The 17,243-nt window shown below is 44.8% G+C and overlaps 1 protein-coding gene across 1 annotated transcript; it reads right to left on the bottom strand.

The window, feature by feature from the left end:
- Positions 1-561: 561 nt before the first annotated feature.
- Positions 562-14,411, bottom strand: RAB11B (RAB11B, member RAS oncogene family). The gene is made up of 5 exons (XM_026865137.1): positions 14,320-14,411; positions 13,338-13,598; positions 11,184-11,377; positions 9,729-9,809; positions 562-5,463 (listed from the first exon to the last, which is right to left on the bottom strand). The coding sequence occupies exons 1-5, from the start codon at positions 14,409-14,411 to the stop codon at positions 5,318-5,320; spliced, it is 774 nt and encodes a 257-aa protein (XP_026720938.1). The 3' UTR covers positions 562-5,317.
- Positions 14,412-17,243: the final 2,832 nt, after the last annotated feature.

Below are 17,243 nucleotides of genomic sequence, written 5' to 3'. Positions count from 1 at the left end.
AGACACAGACACACACACACAGACACACGCACACACAGACACACGCACAGACACACACACACAGACACACACACACACAGACACACGCACACACAGACACACCCCCCCACACACACACACAGACACACACACACACACAGAGACACACAGACACACACACACAGAGTCACACACAGACACACACACACACACACACAGAGTCACACAGTCTCACACACACACACCCCCACACACACACACACACCCACACACACACACACACACACCACACACCCCGGGGACCCGCCCCGGCCGCCGCCCTGCGCCTCAGGCCGCGCCCACCCTCCGCCGACAGCTGTGTCCGTGGGGGCTCCCCCGGAGCAGGGACCGGCGCAGGGTGCCCGAGCCATGGAGGAGCCCCCGCAAGACCAAAGGTGACTGCCCCCGGACTGCCGCTCCCTGCAGGGACACAGCCCCGGGGGCGCGGGGCTACCCACCTGCCAGCCAGCAAGGCAGCAGCCCCAAAATTACGTTCCCTTAACTCTAGAAGCGTGTTTGGAACAGAACTTTACACACACGGTATGATTTGGCAATCTTTATATCCACAATACATCATAACCATGCACAAAAAAAATTAAGTGATGTGTGTATTTACAAAGTGAATTGCACTTAACACAGGGCACGGGAATAAAAGTAAATGAAAGGAAACTCTCTTCTGGGTTGCATAAAGGTCCAGCGCTATTTATAGCCTACAGAGCCTGACAGACCACACTACCGTGCATTATCTGACCGGTTTAAAATAAGAATTACTGTTACTTATTGAAACCCTGCAGCTCTGGAGATGCTAATTTCATGGACACATTCCATTAATCACCATTTGAACTGTACGATCTGTTAAGAGTCTGCAAGTCGAGAGAATCCAACCTCAGCCCTGACTCACTGTATTTTACGTGAAGGACAGTTAGTCTTCACCGCTAATTGCCTGGTTTTATTTTTGAAGTTCAGGCCCCTACCTTTAATACTGTTTTTCTAGCTTTTTTTTTATGAAGGAAAAAGGCCACCCTAAGTGACCGAGTCACTTCAGTAGATCCTTTTTCTTGTACAGAGTCCAGAACCTCTAAGCAAGTTCTTCATGCCTGGAAGGGAAACAATCACCAAGCACAGGTAAGACTCAACCTTTGACAGCCCACGAACAGATCACATCCACAGCTTCTGCAACAGCACAGCATGCGGGAATCAAAGCGTCAGGAAGTGAAAATACCTACTGTACGTTTTTCCAAGCAGGTTTTTTTTTTTTTTTTTTAACTGACCTACTCAAATAAAAGGCACAGACCAATCCTTACCATCCTGGCATGGCCAGCTGAGAGCGCGCCCCCCTGTTCGCACAATGCCCCCCCTTGCCACATACTGTGGGGCCGTTACAAGGGATCTAACAGAACAGCACCCAAACCGTGGGGATCTCCAGGATGCAGCGATCTTTCTACTGCTTCTGACCTGCCAGAAGTGCTAAGAAGCAGCCACGGGGGGAAGAGGGTGTGCCTTTTCCTTCTACCAAATTTTGATGGTCTCCAGAGCATACACAAGAATCTTTTGAATGAAGTAGCAAGCAATCACTCGTCAACTGGATTTTTACATTTATACAAGTATAGAGCTTTAAAACTTTCTTATGAACCAAACTTTGTCTTGTGCAGGCTACAAACTCTCAGTGGAGATCCCAGACTTTAACTCAGTCTGTGAGCCTGCACCTGACTCAACAGAAAGAAAAGAAGTTCGACTGAGGCAGTCTACCCAGTGAATTTATTTTACCTATTTGCGTGCTCAACACCAAATTGCTTTTACGTGTGAATTTTGGCCTTTACTCTCCCCATAATAAACAGGGTAGTTGGCAGAAAAGACTCAACCAATTTGGCATTGGAGGATCTGTTCTAAATATCAGCAGGAGCCTTCAACTGAGGTTTATAGTGCTGACACTGGGTGGCAATCACCCAGTGCTTTTTAGTGTTATTTTTCAATAGTTAAATGAAAGTCATCCTCAACATCCAAGTAAAGCAAGTATAGCACATGTTCCTTCTTTCACAGGCAGCTTTCCTGTCACGAGGAGTTTTACATAAGCCAAAATCTGCCCTCAAACCTCTTATGGCAGATGGAAGAGAGCTGGAACCTTTTCTATTTCCCTGACAGTAATACTGAGAGACACCGAGCCAGCAAAGTTGCAGTATGAAGCAGTCCAGGTGAGGTTACATTTAACTGTTATTTTCACGTCAGGGAAGCATGGTTAAGGAGTCTGGCCTATTGGACAGCTTCTTTGAATGTCCGAACAGCTCTTCAACAGTTCAAACCTCCTCAGGACTCCTCCAAGTCCTTCCCCTCTACAATTTCAAGAGCCATCCCTAACAGTGGGCTGGGTTGCAGCTACAGTTTGAGGCGTGTGCAGTGCTTTCACCAGGTATTCAAGATCAAATGCATTTTCCCTGGCTATGCACAGGGAGGTGGTTTTACCAGGCAGACCTGGGCCACTGTTCTTTTTCTATTGGCACTAAAGGCCCTGTGTTTGTCTAGGCGAGACCATCTCTCACCCGCGGGAGGCTGCATCTCTAACTGCCCAGAGGACAGCACCCCAACCTGGGAAAGAGTCAATACCTGCTCTCATAAACTGAGTGACCACGGCAGATAAAACCACCACTTAGTACACAGTGCTCACATAAGGTCTACGTACACACGTATGCGTGCACACATACGCTTCCCGCATCTCGGGTATAGCCAACAGTCCTGCAGCAAGAGGCAGTCGCCTTTCCACATCACACAACAGATCTCAAACCCACCCCCCTGACACGAACAGGACAGGGACAAGATCCATTTGCTCGGAGGGGGACTTTGGCAACACACAATGAAGAAGTTGTACAAGGTCTCTTCAAGACCCATACAAGTTAACAGCACATAAACCCTAGACATGAACCTTTTGTTGGGACCCTGAGGCACAGTTAAGAGCCTTCCACAAAGCCAGAAACTAAAGAAAATCTCTTTTAAGAGACAAGGAAGTGACTAAACTGCTTCACAGCTGCTTATACCAGGCCAGATTGATTCTAAAAACATGTTATGAACAGGATTTGCAGAGTAAACACATTAATACATCACCCTGAACTCATAAGCCTTCCTCACGCTAGTCAACTGGTTTCTATATAAAAATTTTTGTTCCAAAATTAAGGAGCCCAGCTCCACTAGTGTCCACCTGTTCTTGAACGAAATATTTTCAGTATCTCAGAATTTTCCATTCTCTCTGATGGTGTGCTCATCTGCCAGCCTTCTAAATACTGACTGCACATCACATTCTGGCCTAGGACCACCAAAAAGGAGACGTCTCCACTTCCCACTGGCTGCACCTTCCCTCAACAGGATGCTCCTGACATAAATACCAAGTGTTGAAACTGCTTCCCAAACTGGGACACCCTTAGGACAGAGCACTGTGATGTCTAAGGAGGAATTCATACCCTCATTCCATGGGATTAGGCTGCAGTCATGCACCCCTTCACCTTGAATGTATCCTCTAAACAAAGGTGAAAAGTGGATGTGCTAGGCAACACGTGCACCCTTTGCTATGAGCTATAGCCCTCTAGGTGCATACAGTACAAAATTAAAGGCATTGGTCTGGAAATCTTATAAAAGAAAAGCCATCAGAGTTAACCGCCCTTAATTTTATTACATAACCAGACAGAACAGTTGAGACTGGAATGTCAGATTTTCCCTTCAAGCACAATTCACAGTTTCATATTTGCTTTGTATCAGAAAAGAAAAATCAACTCACTAATATGCAGGTAGGATTCATCAAGTGAGGTACAGTCTCAGAATACAGAGCAAAAATTCACTGAAAATTGCTTCACTAGCCTTCAGAGAGCAGCAGATGGTCTCCAACTTTTCCTTTAGATCGCTTCACCCAGTATTTGCCTCATCATAACATTCAGCATATACTGGAGGGGATGCAAGTGTGCAAGAGCTAGTAAATGATGAAAAGCCATCATAGAAGATTTTCACAAGCTAGCAAGAGACTGACTACACATGTTGTGATAACATTCTTCCCATTCAGCAAAACAAAGTATTATAGTAGTTAGCCCTGCTGATGACAAATCTGTTACATCAGGTGAAGTACAATCATTTGAGAATTACAGTCTGCAATTCAGTAAAACAGAATAAGAGGAAAACAACAGGTTAGTAGTTATGTGAAATCTTAGTATTATGCATTTTAGTAAAGGTCAGGAAGATTATGCACAAGGTCAACAGTGAAAGACCATGAAGAGAAAGTTCAAGATGCTATGGTTCTGCAGAAGTTTTACAAAATGTATAAAGTATTGTGTTTCTCTACAACAACCAAAACCCTTACAAGTGCAGGTATATACATGACATGAAAATATTGCTTCACTCAAACAGGGGTGGGAAAGATCTAGAGAAAAAGCAGCATGCAAAAAAATCCTGGAACTACAGAAGATCCTGCTTTCAGACACTGATCTACAGTACAAAATAAGCCTACTTGTACAGGTTGCAAAAGGTTTCCGAAATCGATATGCTGGCACTTACTGTACAATAATGTTAACTGATTAACATAAGCCATGAATAAATATTAAGCCACTTCATAAAGCCTGCACAGGCAGCACAGGCATTCATGGTGGCAGAGAAAGCAATGCAGACACACTTCATTGTTCCCAAATAAAACAAGAGAAAGATTTCCCAAGCAGGAAATGGTAAACTACACGGCCAGACTAACTGTATTAGGGGTAATTACATAATAAGTAATGTTATTTTCAACAGCTTTCTTATGTGTGTGCAGCCACTAAAAACCTCACTGTGAGACTTTATCGGGACAGAAAACAGAGCATTTGGTAGGATAACTATTTTAATTTCTCCCCCGTGTTTACAGAAACACAAGGAAAAAAAAAAAATCTGACTACGGGAGGAAAAAACCTTGTCACCTAAATGTAGTTATTTCTTCAACTGTTATAGTCAAGTCCTCATGGTTTCTCTCCCAGAAAAAAAACAAAACAAACCAAAACAAAACCGTTTGAGGAGTGTTTCATGGGATAATATCCAGCAGCAGATGTTTCAACACAAACAGGTCTATCAGATCAGTGCCTACATTTCAAGCCCAAAAGTCACCACATTGAAGGGGATTTCAGAGGCAGGGGAATGTTAGCCCTACAAGTCAAGCTCTAAGATGAAAGGGGGGTAACTTGGGAATAGGGTAAAGGAGGGAAGAGGGAGTCACTGAATCACAGGAGATAAGAAGTGCACACAAGTTTCTAAATGAAGCACAGACGAAGTGAAGGGCACAAGAGTCATCTACAGGAGGTCACAGGTTCTGACAGCACTGGAGTTTGTTGGATTTCTGTCCGTCGGTGGTTGGTGGGACACTGATGTCGACTACGTTGTTGCCAGGAGACTCATCGTGTGCAGACCGGTCTGCAATCTGCTTCTGCGAAACAATGCGGTAGATTTCTGAAAGGAGAACAGACTTGTTAGAACCCAGACACTGCCTCCGACAGAGCGCATGACATGTCAGAGCAAGCTGTCAAAGAAGATGCTAGAACCCAAAAATGGGAAGATTTTAACCTGAGAGCTGTGGAAGGGAATCTAGGCTGACCAGCTGTGGCATGTAACATCTGGCTGGCTTTCCAGCTCTGTCTGGAAGAGGTATTAAGACAAGATTCCTTACTTGTCTTCCACAACAGTGCTTCCTATCACATTCTTTTTCAGTGAGTCTGTGAACATGGGTATTATTTTTTTTTAAGTGAAGAAGGAGCAGGAATGCTCCTTTATAAAACAGGGATTCATCTTATTTTTGATTCAAAAAAAAAAAAAAATGGGCAACATCATCTAGAAACACCAACAGGATGCTTGCAAAACACCGTTGCGCAGCAGCAGCGGTGGTATCTATTTCACACTTCAGCTTCTGGCAAGCTGCTACTACCAAATGACAGAAATGCCTACTCCTCCCTGCAACAAATCCGTTTTCCCACCTATGACGGTAAAAAGCCACATGCTTCCATAAAGCCCCATATTGATCCCAAAATGCTTTTCCTGAAAGAATTAATTTATTTGACTCAAATTAATTTGTGCCTGAAAGCACACAGATCCACAGAGCTGTAACCGCTGAAGAGAGACTGCCAGGTTAAAAGCTTTCAGACACAAAGCATTTCAACTGCAGTCAGTAGAAATAATTTAAGTTGAAAGGGTTTTAAATCACTTATAGTCAGTGAAATAAGCCCTTGTTCCAACTTCCCTTCATTGTGAGACAGGAAAAGGGCAAGTACCTCCCTGGAAGTCCATGGTAAATATTATGATCACATTCATACAGCCACAGCCTCGAAACAGCAACACCCGAAAGTCTTTAATAAGGATTAAAAATCATGGGGCAACTATGTGGGTTTTGTTCAGGATTGTTTAGGGTTTTTTTAAAGCTGCACATGTTTACATTGTTAAAAATGGAAACCTTTAACTGATCTTGTTGCGACTGGCTACCTTCAGCTCTTTCTGCTGGAAGGGATGAGGAAAACTGTACAGAGATTGTCACATTCCCCTTGTTTCATGCTCAGGGGTGTACTTTAATACTAGCTGTTCAGAGTAATTGCCAAGCCCTGTATTCTTTGGGGTAGCATCTCTTTAGGGGCTTTTGTTTGGTTTTCTCCCTCCAGTCTTTAGCAATCCCTCAAACTGGTGGCCAGTAAGGAAACTCCTGTCCCTCTGCTCCCACCCTCTTCTCCCCTCCAAGCCCCCCCGCAGTTGTTGCCACCTCACTGCTCTACACAGCACATTTTCTCAGGTTTTTTTCACCGCCAGGATGATTCTCCCCCAGGCAATCACTTTAGGAATAGCCTTTTCAGGACTACTCAGTCTTACTAGCCACGTCCCCACTGTACCTGAACTGGATAAACTCAACACTTCTGGGAGCCCAGAACGGTGTTATGAGATAGTGTTTTGAGCTCAGCTTGCCCAGACCTGAACTCAGCTCGAGTTCTGGCTCCCTAAGGATCTTTTCTGTTACAGCAAACCATACTGGGGCTCTAGAGCAACCTTAAGCCATCTCCTCTACCCAGGGTCAGTCTCAGGGCAACACCACAAGGGAAGACAGGATGGATGGCAACTGCTAACCTATGCTCAAGAGCACTAAAACCATGGATACCATCTCAAAGCACCAGGCAAATTGCCTCAGATCCAGCCAAGTGTCACAGATAAGCAGCGAGTCTTCTGCAAAGCTGCCCTGAACAAGAGACAGTCCCAGCTCAGGCACCAGGTGGTCTTCTCTACAGCTTTGGCTTGATAGAACAGTTGCTTCACTAACTTTAATAATGCAAATCTTGCTGGGCAGCAAATATAACCCATTCCTAGTCTGTCAAGCTTTTACATACAGGAGCAGCTTGGCTATCCTTTTTCTCCTGCCTGACTCTTCTTGCTCATCTTCCTCTAATTGCAACTCATTTCTGGTACCAACGGAGTTGGCCAGCACCAGACCCAGTGATCCCAACACTTCCTTCTGCTTCCCCGCACACCTCTAAAAAAAGAAACCTAGAAGAGCCCATCTTATAGAATTCACCATATTAAAACTCATCTTTTTTCCTGGTAATAGGCTCTCATTCATACATAATCAAGAATAACACAAAGCCAATTCTTTGGTCAGCATCCAATAAGCAACATACACCAGACAGTTCCTGGTAATCTAGAAGAACCAGAACAAAGGCTCATTCTTGTTTAACTGAAATCAGTATCTGGTCAAAATAAAGCTCAGAAAATGCTCATCTGGAGATGTTGTGGGACATGGAAATCAGGCACAACTTTACAAAACAGTGTACAGGGGTGAGACTAGAGACAGTTTCAGTCTAGAATTCAGCTCTGGTAGGTAATAGTCAGGCATTGGATCTTGCCACCTCTTCACATTCACGGTATGAATCTTGAAAAGCTTTTCAAGAAACAGAACAAACACACTGTCAAATTGTATGGCGTTTTTCCCCTCCTTAAGATAAGGTTCAGATCTCATGGGGCAGCCAGAGGCAGAACAGTAATCCAACAGCTGTTTGGTAGCCCTCTTCCTGTTTAGATAATGATTTTTAGGGGTTATTCGCCAATTACCAATTACTTAATTTTAGGAGTGGAAGACTATGCTTTGAAACATCAACCTCCCTGTCGCCTCAAACAGTATTTTGAGATACGACTACTGCAGAACACGGAGTGGAAGGCAGAGTCTCTGAAAGAAGGGCTGCTCAAGTTTCTCAGGGTTAGCTCCAGTTCAGCAGTCCCTCAGGCCCGTGCTGGTTTCCCTTGGACCCCTGCGTGTGACAGGTCCGTGCTTCCCAGGACTCTGCTTCTGAGGATTCGCTCAGGCACAGAGCTACGCAAATGCAGTCACCTCGGACTGCTGACAGAGTAATAAATACAACCTCTGCAACAAAGTGCTAAAGAATACAGCGATGACACACTCATAAAAACTAAAGCCTAACTAGAGTAAGATCAGGCCAAAGCCCAAGTTCAGGAAAAGTTACCCACCCCAACTGAAGTAGCAACAGAGAGATGAGCAGTGCTTACTTTAAGCACCTCGCTTGCTGGGCACACTTCCCACTTCTCCTGCCTGTAGGCATGCGTATCTCCCAGGATATATTCTCACTTCAACCCTGTCCTTCCTCCTCCTCCTGCCTCATGACCATACAACTCTCTCCTTGGCCAGCCTCACTATGAAGGAAACCCACAAGCTCCCCATGTGCTGCATTTAGCCTAGAACAGAGCCGCACTCTTCCCCAGAGAGGCCAAATGAGCACTCAGCTAAAATTTGAAAAACAACAGCTGGAAATCCCTGTGAGCCTACTAACAAAAGTGCTTTGGTCATGGATTAGCACAGTAAGGAGGACTTGCTGGTGTACCTACAGTAATAAAGCTTTACTGGTGAACCCTAGACCTCACATGCAGCTCCATACTCGAGGGCCAAGAAAATATATGCAGACAAGAGCTCCATCTTAAGGAATGGAAACTCTAAGTCCTAGTCTGAACAAGGGAAAAAGCAAGTAGTAGAGCACTATGACCTGGAAGACCTCTGATACCACATGCAGTGGACCTACTGCACGAGCCACGCAGCGTTCCCACACCTACAGCAAGTCTGAAGCTGAAAGTGGACCCTGCACTCAGTAGCCACATCCACAGCAGTTAGACATGCTGAGGAACCTTCTTGGGCAGGGGAAATCATAAGCCCTGGCTTCATTTTGGCCTGTGACCACTACTATGTTGTTAGACAATTCCTGGGACTCTTGAGGAACGTTCCCAGAAGGCAGCCTGCCCGCAGCTATGCTGCTGGTGGTGCAGTCACCTACAACACTTGCCATCAGCTGAGAACAAGAGTTCAGTAGTTTGGACAAAAATATTAGTAACATACCAGTCTGCTTTGGTGCAAGAGAACACACGGGAACATGTAACTTCCTAGCGAGGCTGGGGCTTCACTGCCTAGGTTTTGTGCAGGCACAGAACTACCAGTGCCTTTACAACAGTGCTATTGCAATAGCTTGAATTTATGAAACATCAGGAGACTCTAAACCACCAGATCCTTGGGCGGAAAGGTACGTGTGGGGTGGGAGGCAGAACACAAAGTTAAGATTAGAAGGCTTGCAAACTAACCATCGTTCCCAACATTCATTTCCAAAACATTCTAGCTAACTGCAAAACAGCCCCATGAAGACGACGCACTACCCCAGGAGGTCCTCTGAATCCATAACAAATCATACCTGTAAGGATGTTCTTGAAGGCTTCTTCTACATTTGTTGAATCCAGAGCAGAAGTTTCAATAAAAGATAAGTTATTTTTTTCTGTAATAAATAACAAATGGTTCGGTTAAAAACTTTAATACCACTTTATTTTACTCTGAGGTTTTCCACCTTTATTTTTAGGCCAAATCAGCCAGGGCACAGTCCACAGTCTTTTGGTTTTTTTTTTCCCCTGTTACACCAGGAACAACTTGGTGCACCATTTATTTAGCTGCTAGCATTTCAGCAGTGTCGCCTTTGACCACGGCCTGTCCATAGCGTGAGAACGTTTTCCTCACTGCAGCCCTCGCTCAAACAAGCAATACAATATTCTCATCTGCCTACAGATCACACTCGGAAGCACCTTGAACAAGAGCACAGGCAGAACATGCTGGCTGCAACAGGACTCATAATTCTCCTCTACAACCCCAGAAAGATAAACAGACACTTTTCCTAACCATATCTTACCTCCAAATTACCATAAAGCCCCTAGTAATACAGTTTATTTTCTTCTTTCCTCTTACAATGCAAATGATATATATTTTTTATTTAAAATAAGGTTGTGATTATCACCCAAGCATCACACCTAGAATGGTACTGTACCACCTGCCCAGAAATAGGCAAATTTCAGTCACAGAGTTTAAATAGCAACACCTGTACTATCACTAGCTATTTAAAACAGCCTTGGTAGGAAGTCGGGGCAAAAAATAAGTCATTGAACCAAGTGACCAAAATAATGCACTACCTAGGGTGCCCACTAACTCGTTTTGCTTCTCTTATACTGACTTCATTTCTCATTCATCTGAAAATTTAAAGTGGTTTTACCAACAACAGGGTACTGGCTTAGTAGCAAACTTCAGAAAACATGTTTAAGCAAGCCCTAGTAATGTTCCTAGCAGGAAATTAAACCCACTTAATTTCTCCCAACAACTGATCATCTCCAAGTCTGATGGTCACTGCATAAATGAAGCTAGGTGATACTACTATATGCATCAGTGCTCTAAGAGAAGGTTCAGTATTCATTTGCAGCTGTCCACACTGATATGTACTCAGTGGAAACAGGCCTCTAGGAAGGAAGGAAAGACATTTTGTGTGGTGATATTTTATATTTATATTGTGACATTTTCTCTTCTAAATGTTGCTTACTGTTTCCAGCCTTGCTAGAGGAAGTGTTTAATCTTCAGCTATCAGGCAGCTCAAGGACAGTGTTTCAAAACACACGTACTACCACTAGATTTAAAAGGCAAACCCCCCCCCACCACCACACATGCTACTCAATAAGCCAAGATATTTTCATTTTTTAAAATATTAACTTTTTAGGGTCAAAAAGAAAACGTGAGGTGAAAGTTCAGTCCTGGACAACAAGAGCATGGTTACAGATTGCACCAACACCATCAAGTTCAGAAAGCACCAACCCAGAACCTGATGGCTACAAACCTGCAAAAGCCCGGGCCTCATCAGTGGGCACGGCCCTCAGGTGGCGGAGGTCACTCTTGTTACCCACCAGCATGATGACAATATTGTTGTCTGCATGATCTCTAAGCTCCTTTAGCCAGCGCTCCACATTCTCATAGGTGAGATGTTTGGCAATGTCATAGACAAGAAGAGCCCCAACAGCACCACGGTAATATCTGAAACCATAAGGCAGATTCCTTTACAGTGAGCTCTGTCCAAGTCACACCAAACCTGGTACCCGGCTCTTCTCTACGGATTACTACTAAAGAGTTAAACACATTCCCACTTCAGAAAGAGTTGTGCTGATGCAAATACTGTTGTTGGGGGTGTGTGTGTGTGTGTTTAAGTCTAAAACCACATTCCAAATGCTTTTTTTTTTTAATGGCATCCCTAAAAAAAATCCAATATACATAACAAAATGCTGAAGGGACTGCAGAAGCCATGACATTTTTAGCCTGCTAAAGCAGTGTGCAAGAAAACTCGCAATGTACTTCCAAATCGGTACTGCTACAAGGTTTTTGAAGTTGTATCTTTCTGCTCCTAACATGTCAGTATTTGTTGCTGATCTTTCAAATACCTCCTGTCCCTCTTAAAAACCAAAGGGGGCACTCTGGGCTACATGGACACATCCACAAGCCCGTAATCCAAGAACGGAGTTTGCTTCCTCGTTGCAGGTTTGAGCCCATTTCAACTCAAGCCAAGGACTCAGGACAGCACAAGCCAATCTGTATCAGCAGTCCTGTAATGTCCGTATCTCTCTCCCACACAATCCGAACATTTCTCCTCTGCTCCGCCAGCACCTGTCCGACACATCGTTGAACCGATTCAGGACACCAAGTCAGCAGAAAGCATTAACTCTGTACTGCTGGTCGGCGTTCTGCTGGCTTAGCAAGCTGAACTGGCCTAGCGATGTGTCAAGCAAGAGCTTGTGCCAGCACAAAGGAGAAGCAGGATCACAGGACTACAGATGCACTGGTTCTCATCAGCCAAGCCTATTGCTGAACCAGACTGGGCCAGCAGTTTTTCTGCTAAGCAGTAAGAACAATTTAAGGATCACAAAAATTCTCTGAAAAACATGTTAACGGTTACAGAAAAGGTGCAATTAGAAATTGCCACTTGCATCTGCTTCCGCATTACTTTGGGTATTTCTTCCCTATACATACACCCCTTTGGGCTCCATGCTCTTCTATTTTTCTCCCATCTAGTCTGCATTACCCTATGTCACCTCAATGAAGAAAGTTCTCCTTGAGTTTAATACAAACGGCTCAATCTGTGCATGATTCAGAAATAAGTTTATAGATGTGTGTCAGTTTTTAAAGGTACAATCTATGAAGATTAATCATCTCATACATCTATGAAGCTTTTTAGCTTCAACTCACTGATCAGAATATGCCCTGAATAACTAGGCCTGCCAATAGGGTTTTCTTTTTTTCCTTTAAAAGATACTTTTGCCTACTACCTGCATAAACAGATACACTCAGAGGTTACATCTTAAGACACTGTTTGGATTAAGAAGGTGTCATAAATGAAAGCTTCTCAACACCACTGTTCTAAGTAGGGATGTGCCTAATGCTGCCGAGTCAGCATTATCACAGTTGCCTTCCTACTTACTGGTTATTCAGCACACACTCTAGGACCTAATTTTCAGGGCTGTGACTGATTCAAAGTCATTGAGATTTCAAGGGAGTTTGTGGCTGTAGACTGTCCTAAAAACTCAAGATTGCAGGGGCAATGAAGACCAGAAACTATTGGTGTTATGGTAAGCTACCATGCCTAGACCAAAACTTGATGCCAAACATACCCAACTTCTCTCAGAAATGACACTCATTCCATGTGGTGAAGACAGCATATCCAGAGCAGATAAAAAACCCAAGAATCAAACAGAATTTCCCACACTTTTAATTTAAGCTGTCATTTTTTTTTCTATAATAGTATCATTAGAATCTAAAAATTATTTTCATTATATTAAGGAACACAAAAGTATTTGCTATCTTATGACTTGGATCTACACTGAAGTGTGTGGTAACGACACTGTCACACGTCCCAGATATGTTTCATGAATTCTCTACCCATAAATTTATCTGTACCATCTCTGCTAGAATGCTGCTGTTAGCCTGAGCAAGACACAGTACTCACGCTGAAGTAATGGCACGGTATCGTTCCTGTCCTGCAGTATCCCAGATCTGTGCTTTTATCGTCTTCCCATCCACCTGGATGCTCCTGGTGGCAAATTCCACCCCAATGGTGCTCTTACTCTCCAGATTGAACTCATTGCGTGTGAAACGTGACAGAAGATTACTCTTCCCAACTCCAGAGTCTCCAATCAACACAACTGAAAGAAGAGACATTATTTTCAAAATTAATTCTTCACACCAGCGTTTACATAGTGCTACCTGGCTGTTTTATCGCCTTGCAAGCGGGACCCAGAGGAGTTGTGCAGCCGGATGAACACAGGAGAAAGTTACGCTAACACTTTAGGCTTTAATACTCACAGCTTGCTTCCCCGGCTCCAAACAGCCCTAAGCCTTTTTGTTGCTAGCAACTGCCCAGTTCCTCAGAGATGGAAATGAGAAATTGCTACAGCGACTGTCAACAGCTACACATTGCTTTGGAGGCCCCAAGCCGCCGCCAGTAATTACAGGTAACTAGATGTCCCTTGCATACTTGACCTTTGGCAGAGGAATGCTGCAACCCACATTTTAAGAAACACTACAGTCAAGATCATGGCAACAGGCTGCCTGTCTGCCTGACAAAAGCCTGTGTAAGTATAAGCCTACTCTGGTTTTATTTTTAAAAAATAATACCATAGGTAAACAGTTATTTGCAGTTCCCATTGGGGTTGTAGAGGATGTTTTATTTCAATAATTTAATTCATTAATATGTTCGCCATAAAAAGGGGAAAATAGGGGACATTTGATACTACAAACAAGATACAAGCAAAGCAGAACTTCATCCAGCAAAACGAGTTCTAGTAGATTGCATGAGAAGGAAAAGATGAGCTAAAAATCTCTGCCTCCACACAAGGTGTTGCCATGTTAACGGAAAAATGTTAGTGCAGATGGATCTTTACCACACAAACCCCAGCTTTACTGAAAGGAATTGCGAAAAGAAAAGGTACATCTTGTAGCAGGAGCTTCCTCCTGCTTTGGGGCTGATCCCAAAGCACACCTCTGCCGTCCCTGCTCGCTCTGCTGCTCCGTACCCAGCCATGCTGACTGGGCTCTTCATGAGATCTCAACACCTCCAACGACAGAGTTTGGCATACTAGGTTCTTCACTATGCAGCTGCAGCAGCTACACACATTTTCTTAAACCCCTGTATTACTGACTAGAGCAAGAAATAACTAAAGGGAAACAAGACAAAAAGCAATTAAGTCATCCTCCCTCGGTCTCAGCAAACACTGGATCATTTGAGGGCACACCTGGAGGGTTGTGTCCAGTTCTGGGCACCTCAGTAAGAGAGATCTCGGGGGGCTGGAGCGAGGGCAGAGGGCAACGAGGTTGGGGAGGGGCTGGAGAATAAATCCTGTGAGGAGCCAGGGAAGGGGCTGGGGGTGCTCAGGGTGAGGAGGAGGAGGCTGAGGGGAGCCCTCATCCCTCTCTGCAGCTCCTGACAGGACATTGCAGAGAGGCCGGGGCTGGGCTCTGCTCCCAGGGGATCAGGGACAGGACAAGAGGGAACGGCTGGAAACTGCCCCAGGGGAGGGTCAGGCTGGGCAGGAGAGAAAATGTTTCCCAGCAAGAGTGGTCCGAGAGTGGAACAGGCTGCCCGGGCAGGGGGGAGTCCCCATCCCTGGGGGGGTTTCAGGGCCGTGGGGATGAGCTGGGGGGGATGTGAGGTAGGGGAGAACTTTGTAGAGTTGGGCTGAGGGTTGGACTCGGTGATCCCGAGGGGCTTTTCCAACCCGAATGACTCTGGGATTCTGTGTTCATGACTCTGGTATTCATGATAACAGTATCCTGGCTCGAGCAGAAGGGAAAAAGGCTGCCTCAGTGAGGGTTCTTCAACCTTGGCAATATTTCCTAATTTGGTTCAAAGTAAAAATTTGTTGATCTTCCTCATTCATGTGGTCTTGTTTTCCTATTGAAAAGCAGACACCAGCAAAAACCATTCCTGATCCCTCCACAACAAATTACAGAAGACTCTTCTTCTCATTACGCACTTCCAGAATGAGCTCACCAGCACTCTCCCTGGGCCAAGGATCATACTAGTCTTTTAGTGTTACTACAGCTTTTTTCTGCTCAAGCCATTGTTTCAAGATACAGCTCTGGCAGCACACTGCTCCAGTTCACATACCTCCCCCACCCCTGCTCGCACGTTCCCAAACTTCAGCTACTCTGCCGCGACAGCTCCGGAGCTGCACGGGGAGATTGCTGAAATGCTCCCAACTCCCCCCCAAGCATTTCATCCGGCTGACAGCACAGATAGACGGACAATTGTGCTAGCACAGCTGAACAGTCAAAATACAACAGAGGCAGGAATGGGCAGCCAGTGGATCGTGGCAAGGCGCCACAACTCCCCACCCGGGATAGCTTAAATCAGCTCCTCACAGTGCTCTGCCTTCAATGGCAAACTGCCGAAACCACTTTTTAGGGTATGAGAATAGATGTATATACATAAAAAAGATTTTATTATGAGTTCTAACTCTAGGATTTTGTTAGTTTTATTTTCCAGACAAACAGTTTTTCATCCCTAATTCCAAGGGTGTTCCAAGAAGAGGACGAAGGTCACCTATCCTGCACAGTGAGCTGCCGGCCTGGCAGAGGCTGGACCCTACAGCAAAGCCCTGACCATAACCAGAAGGGGGTATCAACACCCACCACACAAACTAGACCGGCTTGGAAAAAAAAAAACCTGAAGCTTCCAACTGTTTCTGAAGGGAGTTACCTTCTCGTGAATCTGCAGCCTGAGAAAGCACAGATATCTCTCCAGGTTCTAGCCACCTCCTATCCTCCGGCATTTCAAAATTATCAGCTCTGTGCAAAACCTGTGCAAATGGCTCTCAGGTCATTAACTCCATCTGCCTCAGGAAGAAAATTCAGGGGGCCCTGCACTACTTTAGCTGGTTACTCACCTCTGCTGCTATCAGGCAGCATCAGGCTCCCCTTTACCCGGCTTCTCCATGATCTAGCAGAGTTTATAAGAGAGGATTTTTGTGAAGCTATTGGATGCAGAAGTAACAAAAGGCAACCAGATCCCAACTCAGTAAATAACGTTCTCTCTACCTTAAAATCTCCAAGCGCTTTTTGTTAATTCTCAAACTTGAGCATTAAATGAGCATTTTCTCTTTCAGTAGGAAGATGCAAAGACTGGAGGGCCACACACAGACAGAGCTCCCAAACTTTTATTTTCTATGGGAATTGAGCAAGAAGATATCTTCAAGATTCTGCACTAAGTGATTAGATCTTGAGAAGGTTCCCACCAAATCTTGCACTGCCTGTTAAAATGCAGAAGTCTCAGAGTAGAAAAGAAAGTTCCAAATCAGATCTAAAAGCCTGAACACACCCTAAACACATCTCACCAGAATCAGTGAAGTCATACTCCCTAAATGGCCTTTAGGGCCACACTGGTAACGGACTGGTTTTAACTTGGAAGTGACCTGAACCAATAACCAGCACCAACCGCCATCAGACGGCTGTAAGAACACAAACAAGCCACGCTTAGGGCCTCATTCACATCCGGAACCGCGGCACTGCTCCTTCAGTCTCTCCTGATCTCTCTCCTCCACCACGCTGTGCCAGCCTGCAGGTCACCATTCACCATGTCACCCGTCCATCAACAGCACAGCATTCAGATCTCGGTCACCATCACCCCGTCACTTCCCAGGTCGCGTTCGGCCTCACACCACACAGACCTACAGTCACCCAAGCAGAGCACAACCCCAACACCTGCTTCATACCATGGGATCCTGGTACAAAGCAAGTGAAAGGCAGAATTAAAAATTCAGGGCAATATATTGTTGGTAAGAAAAAAGAAAGATCAAGTTTATGACAGAATGTTAAATACACTACTTCATTAATCTGGCAAAAAAAGAACACATTC

This window comes from Athene cunicularia (genome assembly GCF_003259725.1).
Source record: "Athene cunicularia isolate RWA chromosome 28 unlocalized genomic scaffold, athCun1 chr28_part2, whole genome shotgun sequence".
NCBI lineage: Eukaryota > Metazoa > Chordata > Aves > Strigiformes > Strigidae > Athene > Athene cunicularia.
This window is presented reverse-complemented; position numbering and strand designations above follow the sequence as displayed.

Bases quoted from the DNA above. Each gene is read 5' to 3' on its own strand.
- RAB11B (XM_026865137.1), bottom strand. From the start codon at position 14,411: ATGGCTGGGTACGGAGCAGCAGAGCGAGCAGGGACGGCAGAGGTGTGC. The intron at 11,378-13,337 runs GTGAGTACTGTG...TTATGGTTTCAG, and splicing joins TACCGTGCCATTACTTCAGC to ATATTACCGTGGTGCTGTTG. The intron at 9,810-11,183 runs GTTTGTAGCCAT...TATTTATTACAG, and splicing joins TGAGGCCCGGGCTTTTGCAG to AAAAAAATAACTTATCTTTT.